We start from the raw sequence: 13,433 nt of genomic DNA on the forward strand, positions 1-13,433 counted from the left end.
AAAAGCCAGACACATGAAAATACGTACTATTTAGGTGTACACGCTTTAAAAAGGGTCTGAGCACCCAATTCCACCATGGGAGAAGGCCCCCACACCAATAAACAATTCTCTGAGACACCAGCGGGGTGTTCTACAACTCATCTTAATTCTGACACTAACTGCCCTGAGACAGCATTAGATTCCACAGACTCAGCGCTCAGTCCTACATGACTGCTCTCCTCCCGCACTTCAAATGCTAGTCCCAAGTCCAAGTTGTCACAGAACTTGGAAAAAGTTTATTTACATTTGCCGGCTTATTATAAAAGGACATAGTAAAGAATACAGCTGACCATCCAGATGGAAAAGATGCACAGGGCAACCCCTCAATCCTAGGTGATTTGAGGGCATTCCAAAAGTCATCTCATTAACCTAACAAAAGACCGGTTCCAGCTCTCCTCACTTAGGAAACCCCAAGGGTTTTAGAAGCTCTGTGCTAGAAATGGGAGGACCAAATATGTATTCTTTATTATAAATCACAATATCACAATGCTTAACCAGTAAGACCACAAAGGAATGCAAGGAAATTGTCACGAGAGTCAGGATGGTGGTAACTTTGTACGGTTGAGAGAAACAAGTGGTTGATGTTTGGGAGGTAGCATAAACGGTTTTTGGGTGCGGAGGCTTTCTCAATTTGGATGGTGGTTGCAATGGGGCTGGCCTATGATAAAACCATGGGTCAAACGTTTTGGTTTCATTTACTTTTCCATATGGGTATGTGTTTTGCTTACTTTTCCGATGTGTTCAACTAAGAATAATTTTAAAAAAGATCAATAGTTGCTGTAACAACAAACCCTCAAGTGTGTAATGGTTCATCTATAAAGAAAATGACTTCTCACTCAGGTGAAGTCCCAAACAGGTGGCTCTCCTCCAAGTGTTGTTCAGGGATCTATGTTCCCTCCATCTTTTGGCTCCATCATGTTTGACATGTACCTTTCAAGGTCATATGGGCAAATGCATCAAGTTGGCCAAAGTGGATTGACATGGGGACTAATGTGTAGCAAAATATAAGGACCCAAATATGCAAGTAGCATACCTTAGTTCCACTACCACCCAACTGGCCAAATTCAATCACGTAGCCACACGAAAGTATAAGGGGAGCTGGAAAACAGAGTCCAGCTAATTTCCTAGGAAGAAGAAAATGGGTGTGAGGAACAGCTGCCAAGTCCCTGCCACAACATATATACACCAAACCATGCACGTTGCTAACATACGTATCTAGGGACACACAACAAACATATTGTGGGAGTGAGGAAAAAAGAGCAAATAAGTAATAAAGGAAACAAATAACAGAACAGGAGAGAGGGCTTTCATGGGCCAATCCTAAAACAGGGCCACAAATTTAGGAGGATTAACTCAATTCCCAGCATCAACCTATGTGGCAACAAAAAAACACAAAAAAGTCCAGCAGCCATGATGCCAGCAGTGCCATCCTAACCAGACTCTCTGAAGTGTGACCTTAGGTTTTGCAGTTGGTCCGTGTTTGTTTTCTAAGCCTCACTCCCTGGACTTCTCAGGAGTTCTGTGAATTACTTAACTGATATCCTCCCAGTACATTTTTTTCTTAACCACACTTTGTTATAGTGTCAGAGTAAGTTGTATTTTGCCTGTTGAACCTCCGTCCCATGTTGAACTTGAGCCATTACAGTGGGAATCCTTACTTTGTCCTTGGCCTCAAGGGGAACGCTGCTGCAGAAAGCCCAACATCTAGACAAACCTGCTCTCCAGCAGCAACAGCCAAGCAGCAGGAAGATGCCCCTTGCCTCCCAAACCTCAGATGAGCGCATCTAATTGGTGGAACATAGTTTTTCCTCAGAACCCCAGCTCCAGGGATTTTAATTTCTCCAGGTAGCAAAGAATTTGAAGCAACCAAGTGAATGGATACGTTTACTCTGGTGGATGTATACCCTGAACACTCCATTGTGACCCACGGCTGACAGAAGCAACAAAGTATGCATAACAGCAGCTAGTGGAGTGTATCCCTTATTTACCTATTTTCTTAGGGCTCCTGGCCTCTACAGATCTCCCTCCACCCCCACTCCCCACCACCTTACACACACTCTTTGTGTTGCTGCAGCTGGGAGTCTGCAAACTCTATTTCCCAGAATCTACTGCCAGCTGGTTCCATTAGTTCCTGTAAATGGGATGTCCTAAAGGGAACCTGAAAGTGAGAGGGGAGGAAGGCCCTTTGTCCCTGTTTTCCAGCTGCTGTCTCATTACTTCAGCTGCAGGCAGCTGGCTCCAGCTATTAGCTGCTTCTGCACTCAGCAGCTGCTTTGCCGCATTTGTCACATTGTAGAAGCAGACAGGCAGTCACTCCCTTCCTCAGAGGTCCAAGCACTAGGTATGTAGAAGGAGCTTCCCCCACAAAGATGTGAGTATCAGTCAAAAGGGGGTCTTTCTCTGAGCTCCTAATTTCTGGTGATTACACCACTTCTTCCTGTTTGTTTTCCCAGGATTTGGGATGCTCTCGGAATTCTCCAGTTAATTTTTGAATTACATCAGCAACTTCGACCTATTCTTTCATCCTTCCAACACTTGGAATCAATTCTCAATAAATGCCCTTTACTTGAAATGCTTTGCATTTTCCCGACAGGGCTCCGACTGATACGTGAATGGATACTAAAAACAGAGCTGAGGGAGGGAGGGAAAGTAAGAATACATTGTCAGTAATACTCTATATAAATAAAGCAGTTCACGTTTTCTTTTTTTTTTTTTTAATTTTTTTAACGTTTTTTAAATTTATTTTTGAGACAGAGACAGAGCATGAGTGGGGGAGGGTATGAGACAGAGAGGGAGACACAATCTGAAACAGGCTCCAGGCTCTGCACTGTCAGCACAGAGCCCGACGCGGGGCTCGAACTCACGGACCGTGAGATCATGACCTGAGCCGAAGTTGGACGCTCAACCCACTGAGCCACCCAGGCGCCCCGCAGTTCACGTTTTCTAAGAATATGTACATAAGAAAGAGGATGTTAAATGAGTTTTTCAGTCGTCTAAGACCTTTGGATAATACACCAAGACTGAAGAATATAGGTAATAGGCACTGACACATTCTAAATAAAGATGCTGGATACATCCACATAGGATTTATTCTAAGAAAATAAAGCTGATCCAGAGACCATCAAACTTTCTACTGTATATGAAGTGAGAAATGAAAGATGCATTGATGGGAATTTTTTTAGGAATAGAGAACTTTTCCCCCCTGAAAGGCATCCTAAATCAAGTGAGGAGGGCTCTAATAGAACCATTTATAGTAGTTCTGTGTCTCCACGAGAGGGACAAGCTTTACATTCATTCAGATTACATTCTCGAGCTAGAGGCTTGCCACACTCAGGAACTTAATAGACCCATCTCTATATGGCCACTGAGGTGGGGCCTGGGGCAGAGGCCTCTTGGGAGTTAATACAACCTGAATCACTTATGAGGGTTTGGAGCCATATGCATATAGAGATTGGTGCTTCTCACATGGAGAAGTCAGTCAGGCTGGCTGAGGCAAGCAAGGGGAGAGGGGTCAGCTGCTGACTGTGCTGCACTGCCAGTGTTGGTGGGAAAAATATGCATGAGTTTCTGGTGGGCTCCCTGAAAGGGAACCAATCTTGAAGTGTTTGTTGGAAACTGTCCCAGGTCCCCTTCCTCTGTGCCAGGGATAGGGATGTTAGCATTAGGAGGCTATGGATTCATGGACAGGGGCAGAAGCTGAAGAGCTGAGGGGCAGTGTGGGCTGTGTATAATAAGCAGCAAAGCCAGCCAGTGCACAAGTCCCTACTGGGGGGCTCCAAAGAACCCCAATACCCCACATGAGAGCCAACATTTAAATAGGTGCCTGTCTTAGTAGAGCACACTGATGGTGTTTACCTTTTTCTCCTCTAGTGTGTCCTCCCCATCCCAATCCTAAGTGACAGAGGAGGTAACGAATGAAATAAAGACCATGCTTCCCCACCCCACTGGGCTGGAGGAAGAACAGCTTCAAACTGGGTAAGTTGCTAATAGATCACTGAGGTGTGGGAAGGAGTGTGGGAGACAAATATATTTAAAAATGTTAATATTTTGGGGGCGCCTGGGTGGCGCAGTCGGTTAAGCGTCCGACTTCAGCCAGGTCACGATCTCGCGGTCCGTGAGTTCGAGCCCCGCGGCAGGCTCTGGGCTGATGGCTCAGAGCCTGGAGCCTGTTTCTGATTCTGTGTCTCCCTCTCTCTCTGCCCCTCCCCCGTTCATACTCTGTCTCTCTCTGTCCCAAAAATAAATAAACGTTGAAAAAAAAAAAAATTAAAAAAAAAATGTTAATATTTTAGGGGCACCTGATGGCTCGGTTGGTAGAGCATGTGACTCTTAATCTCAGGGTCTTGAGTTCAAGCTCCACACTGGGTGTGAAGCCTACTTAATATAAAATTCAAAAAAATAAAGATAGAAAAGAAAATGTTAATATTTTAAATTGGCCTCAATTATGTTGTAGGGAATAATGAAACATATTTATACCAGAGTATTAATAACATAGAAGGACCCTTGAAGTAAAGCCAAAAAGGTAGGGGCTGTGGCAATCAACAAGACTCCCAAGAAGTGTAACAGTAAGTAGGGTGTCCCCGACTAATCAAGAACACATCATCTTGTAACCATTAGAATCAAGACACCAAGAGCAACAAAGACCTAAAACTTAACATCCTTGAATTCCTAAACCACTGACAGCAGCCATCTACCTTCAAGTTTCTAAGTATAGTAGAAGAAAAAAATCTAATTTGTTTAGGACATTCTTCAGTGGGATTTTTTTTTCTGGTCACAATCAAAATGCAACTGATAAAATGAGTATCTCAACTTCCTCACGTGGACGTTTTTTTCTCAATTAAGATTCAAAGTTATAGGATAGGTAGGAGTGTTGACTGGCATCTGGTAAGATAATTACATGTTTGAAGCACCCTGAGGGAAACAAAAAAAGGTTTTGTGGTCAAGAGCAAGGTGGACAGGATGCCCAGAAAAGATATATTAGCCAGAGTATATAATACTAACCTCTGTAACCTTCCCAAAGCTCAGTAACTTAATGCAATAGAGGTTTATTTTTGTTGAAAAGTCCAATGTGGATGTTCTTGGTCAAGCAGATTTCCTCCAAGCAATTGACTCCACAGTCTTTAAAACATATGCTTCAAGCTCACCCAGGAAGGCAGAAGAGGGGATGGGAGAATGTGGAGAAGGCTCATCCACTCTTTAATTGCCTTGGTCTGGTAGTAAAGCATTACTCCTACTTACTTTCCATTGGCGAAGACAATAGCCCCGCCTTGATGCAAGGAGCTGGGAAACATAGTTAACTATGTGTCCATAAAAAGGACATTTTGGTGAGCATCTAGCCAGTTTCTTCCAAAGAAGAAACGGGGATTTGGTGTGAAGATCTGGAAGACGAAAATGAGCTCATCACAAAAAGTACTGTAAAAAGATAGAGCAGCATGTGTAAAGACCCAGCAGGAATGGCTTGGAATGCTAGAGGAATGAAAGAAAGCTTGCATGGCTGGAGTCTTGTGAGGAAGGAGTGGGTTAAGATGCAGTTGGAGAGCAAGGCCTGAGCAAGATCACACAGGGCCTGGGAGCGAGTCTGTCTTTTGTTCTCAGAGCACTGAGAACCCATTGAAGGATTTTAAGCAGAGAAATGACAATATCTGATTTACATTTTAAAAACATCACTTGGCTGTGTGGGAAACAAATTGCTTTGGGGGCAGGAGTGATGGAATTAGACCAATAAGGCAATTGCTACAGTAGTTGAATATCCTAGAAACAGGTGGCCAGTCTGAGAAGTCATCTGGGAAGGAGGACCACCTGGGGATAAAAAAAAAACTATTGTGGGTCTCTGTGAAAAGCTGTAAAGGGCTCTGTGCATTTATGTAAATGGCTGAGTGTTTGGAGCTAAGCTGTGTCTCTGCCAAGATCATGTTGTTTCCTTTGGAACCGTGTTCCGTAGGACTGTGTTACAGGAACAAGAGCTGGAGCACACCAAAAACTGCAGCAGCAAGAAACCTCTCAAAGGCATGCTGAACAAGCACAAGGCACAGACTGCCATCCAAACCCAAGCTTATTCTTGTCTCTCACCACCCCTCCAAAGCATTTTCATTTGGGGACACTCTTTCCCTGCTGTGGAGGTAAGCTGCAGCAAGCCCGTGACTTTTCAGCTTATTCTTAGTTAAGGTCTTACGCTATCTCAAGCAATTAGAATATCTAACCCTAGGTAACTATAAAAAATGTGCACCCACTTGGAGCTTTAACCACCTTCCCCTCCCAGCTCTGCCCCATTTACTATGTCTCAATGACCCTGAGCTGGGGAGAAGAGGAATAATAGGAATAATCTGTGTGCTCTCTGCTCTTCTCACCTCCTCTTCATCTCAAGCAATTAGGATATCTAACCCTAGGTAACAATAAATAATGTGCACCCACTGGAGCTTTAACCGTCTTCCCCTCCCAGCTCTGCCCCACTTACTATGTCTCAAGGAGGCTGAGTTGGGGAGGAGAATAATCTGTGTGCTCTCGGCTCTTCTCACCTCCTCTCTACCTAATAGCTGCAGAGAAGGAAGGGTTGAGAAAGGGGATAAAGTTCCTGCTGGACTAAGTGATTCTGTGCCTGAGGGGCTTGGCAGATATTTACTTATTTATTTATTCAAATTTTTAAATGTTTATTTTTGAGGGAGAAACACGCAGAGACAAGCAGGGGAGGGGCAGAGAAAGGGAGACACAGAATCCGAAGCAGGCTCCAGGCTCCAAGCTGTCAGCACAGAGCCTGATGCAAGGCTCAAGCTCATGAATACTGAGATCATGACCTGAGCTGCAGTCAGCCGCTTAACCGACTGAGCCACCCAGCCACCCAGGTGGCTGAGATACCCAGCCACCCAGGTATCTGAGTACCCGGATACTTAAAGGGGATATCCCAGCTGTCCCCTTGACCCTGGAGGGGGTCACATATTAGGGGGCAGAGCATTAGTGGGTGGTCTCTAGCAACTCCCTCAGCCTACATGGCAATGGCATACACCTACCTTCTTTGCGCTGAGGTCTCCTTGCCTCCTCAAATGGTCCTACTGGACAGGGCCCAAGACCACCCCATGCTTCCCTCTCTCTTGCAAGGTGCACAGGATACACACATGCATCGCTTGCTATGGCAACTTCTGGGAACACAGGCCTGCAAAAGCTGCAGCACTCCCCTGGCCCCACCACTGAAGCAGTGAGCTCTGCTTGCCCTCTACATTCCCAGGGCAGGAGTCAGACTCCAAGTTCATCATTCCTCAGCAGGCCCAAAGAATAAATACCTCAAGCTTCCTGAATGGTCCCAGTGGAGTCCACAGTCAGAGCTGAGGTGAGGGGGCAGGTCCTGACAGTCCAGCTGTGCTGTGCTGTCTCACAATAAGCTCTCTACACAGCAATCCTGCATGGTCTCTTCCCACACATCCTCTTTCTGACCCTGAACCAAAAGCATGCAGTTAATACCACCAGCAAGCATACTCTATTCCCCCCATTTGTTCATTCCCTCTTACTCTCTTAAGGATATTCATGTTCTCCTCACCTCACAACTCCAACCTGTTCACTGCTATTCTCAACCCTACTTCCTGCTTCACTGTGAAAAACCAAAGCAATCAGAATAGCACTTCTCAAACCCTATCCTGATCTTCTGAATCAGAAATTGGGGGAGGGCTTGGCAATCTGTATTATACTAAGACTTCCAGGTGATTCTAACAGTGCCTTGGGTGGTACAGCAACTCCTACCACTTATCTCTTACTACTCTTGCCTTTCCTTTAATGTGTTCTCAAATTGTTCCTTAAACTAGTTTGTTCTTTGAAGACCTAGCATGCTGTTATTTCTTAAGAAAATATACACCGTTGTCTCTTTTCAGTCTAGGCTTTCAACGTTAAACACTGAAGCCCAGGAACTTGGGCTTGCATAAGAGCTTCTCCTGAAGCTGATGATGGAGCTGGGAGGCCCCAGTTCAGGCTCAGGGGAGTCCTGCTTTCAGAATCAGAGCAACTGATGGAGACACTAGTGGGGCTGGGCTGAGTTATGGGAGGCCCAAGGCCTGAATCAGCCCCAAAGATTTACTCGGGTGGATGGAACAGGACTAGGCAAAGGAAGAATCCAAATTCTTTTCTGGGAGAAAAACAGAAAAAGGAGAAAGGTGTCCCAGCTGTCCTGCTGAGCATAATGAAAACAGGGAAAATTAACCAAGATCTAGGAATATAAACATTCGGGAAATAATACAGACAGGTAAGCTATTAAAGGTGATGTGTGTCCCACAGTGAGATGACTGCTACTCCAACAATTTCCTTGGATTTTTAAATTTATTTTGAGATAGAGAAAGCACATGCAGAGGGACAGAGAGAGAGGGAGAGAGAGAATCCCAAGAAGGCTTCATGCTGTCAGCACAGAGCCCTACATGGGGCTCAATCTCACGAACCGTGAGATCATGACCTGAGCTAAAATCAAGAGTCAGACACATAGCCAAATGAGCCACCCAAGCGCCCTTCCTTGGATTTGATGGCCTGCCTCCCCTTTACCCCAGGAGGCTCCTGCCCTATGGAGCTTTTATAATCGTCATTTCCCAGTAATCTGCAGTGAATCCTGACAAGCTGGAGAGGACTATGAGGGTGTCAGCCAGCTCCACTCACCAGCCTCACATCACCCCCACAATGGAAGTCTCTCTAGTAGGCAGTCCAAACCCCCTGGACTTCTGAAATTCATGCCATCTAGCTTCCCTGTCATTTTATCTGCATATCTCTAGGATCTGCCCCCTCCCTCAAGAGGTTGGCACTTGTTCCATACCAACTTCTACCATCATCCTGGAGAACTTCAAAGTCCATGCAGACAAGACCTCCCCACAATACCAGAGCCCTCAGTCCATTATCTGAGGGGCAACCTGCCTCACATGCCTCTCAGGCACTGACCGATGTGGCTTTGCTTTAGACTCAGCCACCGCCTAAAGCTGCTGGGCCTTGGACATTAATTACTCAAGCATTCCGATTTCTGACCATTGCCTCCCGTCTGCCCAGGTGGCCTGTTTAATGACTCCCAGTGCAACAACCCACTCATGTCTTCACTCTCCTACCTCTTCTACAAAATTCCATAGTCCAGCATAGTAATCAGTTACTTCTGAATAGTGTGAAATGCCTTTGCTTACTTTCAAATTGTTTTTTAAATTGAAAAAAAAAAAAAAAAATTTTTTTTTAATGTTTATTTATTTTTGAGAGAGATATGTGAGCAGGGAGAGAGAGAAAGAGAGAGAGACAGAATCCGAAGCAGGCTCCAGGCTCTGAGTTGTCAGCATAGAGCCTGATGCAGGGCTCAAACTCACAAACCGTGAGATCATGACCTGAGCCAAAGTTAGTCTCAACCAACTGAGCCACCAGGTACCTATTTTTTTTTTAATTTTTTAACATTTATTTATTTTTGAGAGAGTGGTTTTTTTTTTTTTTTTTAATTTTTAATGTTTAAGTTTTTTGTATTTTTTTAACATTTACTTATGTTCACTTTCCTTTCATTTCCACTATATGGCAAGGTTCCAACTCTGAATGATCCCTTAGTACTCATTTTTCCCACAGCTACACCTAGACTCCTGAGTAGGCAGAGATAACTACACCACTGGGCTGGCTGGTGGAACCACAAAGTCATGAATAATCCCATATGAACTCACACAGGCCCTCAGTGTTATTCAGTAATCTGTACGCCACTGCAATCTGACTTCACTCTAAAATTTTTTTTAATGTTTGAGAGAGACACAATGGATACGAGCAGGGGAAGGCAGAAGGAGAGGGAGAGAGAGTCCCAAGCGGGCCCTTCACTGTTAGCACAGAGCCTGAAGTGGGGCTCAATCTAACAAACTGTGAGATTATGACCTGAGCCTAAACCAAGAGTCAGACACTTAACTGACTGAGCCACCCAGGCCTCCGATTTTAACAGATCTTGCGACAGCATTTGACAGCTGACAACCTCTCTGTCCCTTCCTTTCGTATTGAAAGCATCCACTCTTCTGGTTTTACTCCTCCATTTCTGGCCTAACCTTCTCATCTTGTCAACCTGCACTCGTCCATTTGCCTTTGCCCATCCATTAAATATTCCTCAGTTTTATTCTGAGCCATCTTCTCTTCTCACTACCTTACTCTGGATATCTTACCTATTCCTTTGAATTACCCCCTCTAAACTGCTGATTCCCAAATGCTAGCCAGCTCTCTCCCGGCACTTTTACGTCCCTCTTCCAAATGAACACCTAACAGGTACCTGAAACCCAACATTTTGAATGGCAGCACCAGCTCAACTATTTGCTCAAGCGAGAAACCAGAGACTCAGTTCAGATTCCTCTCTCTCACCAACCTTCAACATTTCCCCTGTTCTGCCTGCTCAAGTTCTCCTATCTGCCTATTTCTTCCATTGTCCCTAGTCCTCAGTGCCTACATCCTGTGCCCCGAACCTGGGTTCTTGCAACACACTACTCTCATCAGTCCCACTCAAATGGATCCTGTCATGCCTTATCACCACCTCAGCAACAAGCTCTGGGAATACAAAAATAAGTATGACTTGAGAAGACTACAGCCTAATGCACAAAGCCACCACAATGCAGTTTAGAGAGCGCAGATGAAGAAATTAATTCTGCTTTGGAAAGGGTGGAGTAGGGAACAGCGAGGCTATTTGGAAGGATGAATAAGACTCTGCCAGTCACACAAGTATTTGGCAGAGAGAAGAGCACATGGGAAGACACTGTGCGGTATGTGTCGAATGGTTCACAGTCTAGCCTCCAAACATGTCCTCTGGCCGACAGCCTTCCTCAGAGTCTCCATCTCCTCAATGGAGGTACCGACTGGCTCAGAGCACCAGAAGCTGTGTCCCATTGGGCACTCTCTGTTTTTGCTCTTTGAAACAGATAAAGAGGCTATATCTTTATACCTGGATCCACAGCAAATACCCTCTGGGAGAGGCCAAGGGTGTACCATCCCAGTTCATCTTTTTCCAGCACCAGCCTTCCTTGCCCATAGCCATCCCAAGACATGCTTATCTGGGCCTACTGCAAGGCAGAAACAACAGACAGACCCTTCTGCCAATGGACAGCCCAAACCCCCACCCTACCATGGCACCAACCAGTTGTTATTTATGAAGAGACCCACGTTCCTCACCATCCTCCTCCAAGCACAGCTCAGAATCTTACCAGCAATCCCTAAATACCCTGGGAAGTAAAACCTGTTGAAAGCCCTATCTTGAGCTCTCCCAGAGTCTTCCTCAATCAACAAATTCATTCTTTACTTTTCAACCTCCAACCCTACCTAGGGAAGATTTTTAGAAAATAGTAAGGCTTACAACATATCACAGCCATAGCTACAGTTTATTAAGCACCTCCTATGTACTCAGCCCTGGCTTTAGATTTCCTCAGCAGATGGAAAATCAGAAGAGAGTAGAGATGCCAGGGCAGAAAGTCCACGTAGCTCCCGAGAGATGGAAAGAGGAGACAAACCCAGAGATGCCTTGCATTCCAAACCACCTAGTTCCCATGACATTTAGAGGATCCCTAATTCCCAAGCACTCTTGTATTTTCACAATAAACTCCTTATTCTTTAGCTAGCCCAAATGACTTTATGATCTTGGAACCAAGAAGCCTTCAACAGAGCAGGGCTGAACCAGGGGGTTTCATCACACTTCGTTCTTTGGATGGAGGAAGGGATGTACCCGTTCTTGGGTCAGAGCCTGGCTGGATACAGTCTTCAGAGTTCTGAGCCTGGAGTTCGAGACTTGCCTCCCTTTCAAGGTGGCCCCAGAGGTCACCTGCGCTTGTAGAGACATGGCTGAAGTTTCAGGCCTGTGAGTTGAGCCTTGGGACCGACCCGAGGAGGCCCAGTCTTTTCAAAGTCAAACAGGAAGAAGTGGCTGTTGGTAAGATCCTAGGGGCAGAAAAGACCTAGTAAGCTCCAAATCCTCACCCCAGTTCTTCAAAATACTTCTGTCCATGTCCCGCCCTCACTTAGAAAGCTTCCAGGGCTCTCCCATGTGTCATGCCTTCAAGAAGTAAATGTCTGTGTCTTTGCCTATGGCCTCCTTCCCGAACACTATTACTCTAAAAAAGGACCACATGAGACAAAAATAGGGAGACTTCTTGGGGCCCTCACCTTGGAGATGACTTTGAAGCCCAGTTTGGTCACAGCCCCCAGAAAAGTCCGAACATCTTCAAAACGGCTACTGACTTCAGCCACTTTCAGAAGACCCCTGAGAAGGGTAAAAAGTTCTATGTAAATGCACGGACACAGGCATGTGCACATATATATGCATCCGTGTCCTGAGAGCTCCTACCCTGGCTTCAGCACTCTATTTGCCTCCTCTAGGAAGTCCCTGATGTTGGTTCCCATCAGTGAAAGGCAGAACACAGCCACATCCACAGACTCATCCTCCAGAGGCACCTGTGGAGAGTAGGAGTACTACAAAGAGCACATGATATGGGACTCAGAAATCTAACACTGAGTGCTAGTGCCAGACACCAGGATGGGCAGGCAGGGCAGAGAGAGGGAGCATTAGAGATTAGCACACAGAGGCTGGGTCTAGACACAGTTCAGATACAGAGAGGAAGAGGGGTTTACCTGGGCCATGTCACACACAGTGACCCTGGGGTCCAGAGAGGCCAAGTCAAAGCAGTGTACAGGGTTCCGGATACTTGAAGCCAGGCGGCAGTCCCCGCAGCCGAAGTCAGCTACCACCAGGGACGCAGGCCTGGGAGTGGAGGGGAGGGATCACTTACTGGTCTAGTCTGAGCCATGACTGACCCACATCGCTTCTCACAGTGCCCAACCCCCATTCACCGCTGGCGAAGATCTCTGGCAATGCGGTCCACTGGCTGCAGTGGCCACTTCTTGACTTGGCTCTGGAAGCCGCGATGGTAGAGGAGAAAGGCCTCAGGGTCTTCCTGGAAGAGACGCTGTGCAGCACTGCTAGGTCCTGAGTATAGCTGTTCGTTGAGGTAACGAAATCGAGCACCATCCAGCCGTTGTGCCATGCGGGCTCGCAGAGCCCCCGCCCGATCCTCATGGCTGTGTGGACTGGGGTCAGGAGGCATCTCTGTCTCCTCTGTGGAGACTGTGGCTGGAGCCTGGTCTGGTGGCTGAGGTGGCCGAAACTTATTCTTATGCCTACGTTTATTCTTTTGCCGGTTGCGCCACTGCTTGCGACTCAAGATGTGGGGGGGGTTGGCAGAAGTGGTCCCAGCACTTGGCTGGGATAGGTCATTTGTATCTCTACTCTTCCAAGCTTTGGGACCTACAGGGAGGGAGATGGGAAAGCATATTTGGGGTAAGATCCCCTGAATTCAGAGGTTTGGCAATCATCCTGGCCATACCCCTATCCTTGAGAAAGGGACTGTTGCCTGCACGAAAGAACTTCTTATTGCCTAATCCCAAACCTAATGGTG

The 13,433-nt window shown here is 46.2% G+C and overlaps 1 protein-coding gene across 4 annotated transcripts in view; it reads right to left on the minus strand.

Annotated features, from left to right (window-relative positions):
- Positions 1-13,433, minus strand: part of RRP8 (ribosomal RNA processing 8) — a 59,681-nt gene that overhangs the window by 44,433 nt on the left and 1,815 nt on the right. The window contains exons 3-10 of one of the 4 annotated variants that reach the window (XR_006714042.1): positions 12,829-13,282; positions 12,610-12,739; positions 12,326-12,432; positions 12,145-12,241; positions 11,708-11,919; positions 7,314-7,465; positions 6,494-6,572; positions 4,808-5,838 (exon numbers count right to left, since the gene is read on the minus strand). Coding sequence is in view for 1 of the 4 variants with exons in the window: in XM_045484339.1 (XP_045340295.1) it covers positions 11,800-11,919; positions 12,145-12,241; positions 12,326-12,432; positions 12,610-12,739; positions 12,829-13,282 (908 nt within the window). In the remaining 3 variants the exon portion in view is untranslated. Of the gene's footprint in view, positions 1-4,807; positions 5,839-6,493; positions 6,573-7,313; positions 7,466-11,347; positions 11,920-12,144; positions 12,242-12,325; positions 12,433-12,609; positions 12,740-12,828; positions 13,283-13,433 lie in introns of those variants that run through there. The other 3 variants (XR_006714041.1, XR_006714043.1, XM_045484339.1) reach the window with 3 other exon arrangements.

This window comes from Leopardus geoffroyi, chromosome D1 (assembly GCF_018350155.1).
Source record: "Leopardus geoffroyi isolate Oge1 chromosome D1, O.geoffroyi_Oge1_pat1.0, whole genome shotgun sequence".
In the NCBI taxonomy this organism is placed as follows: Eukaryota; Metazoa; Chordata; class Mammalia; order Carnivora; family Felidae; genus Leopardus; species Leopardus geoffroyi.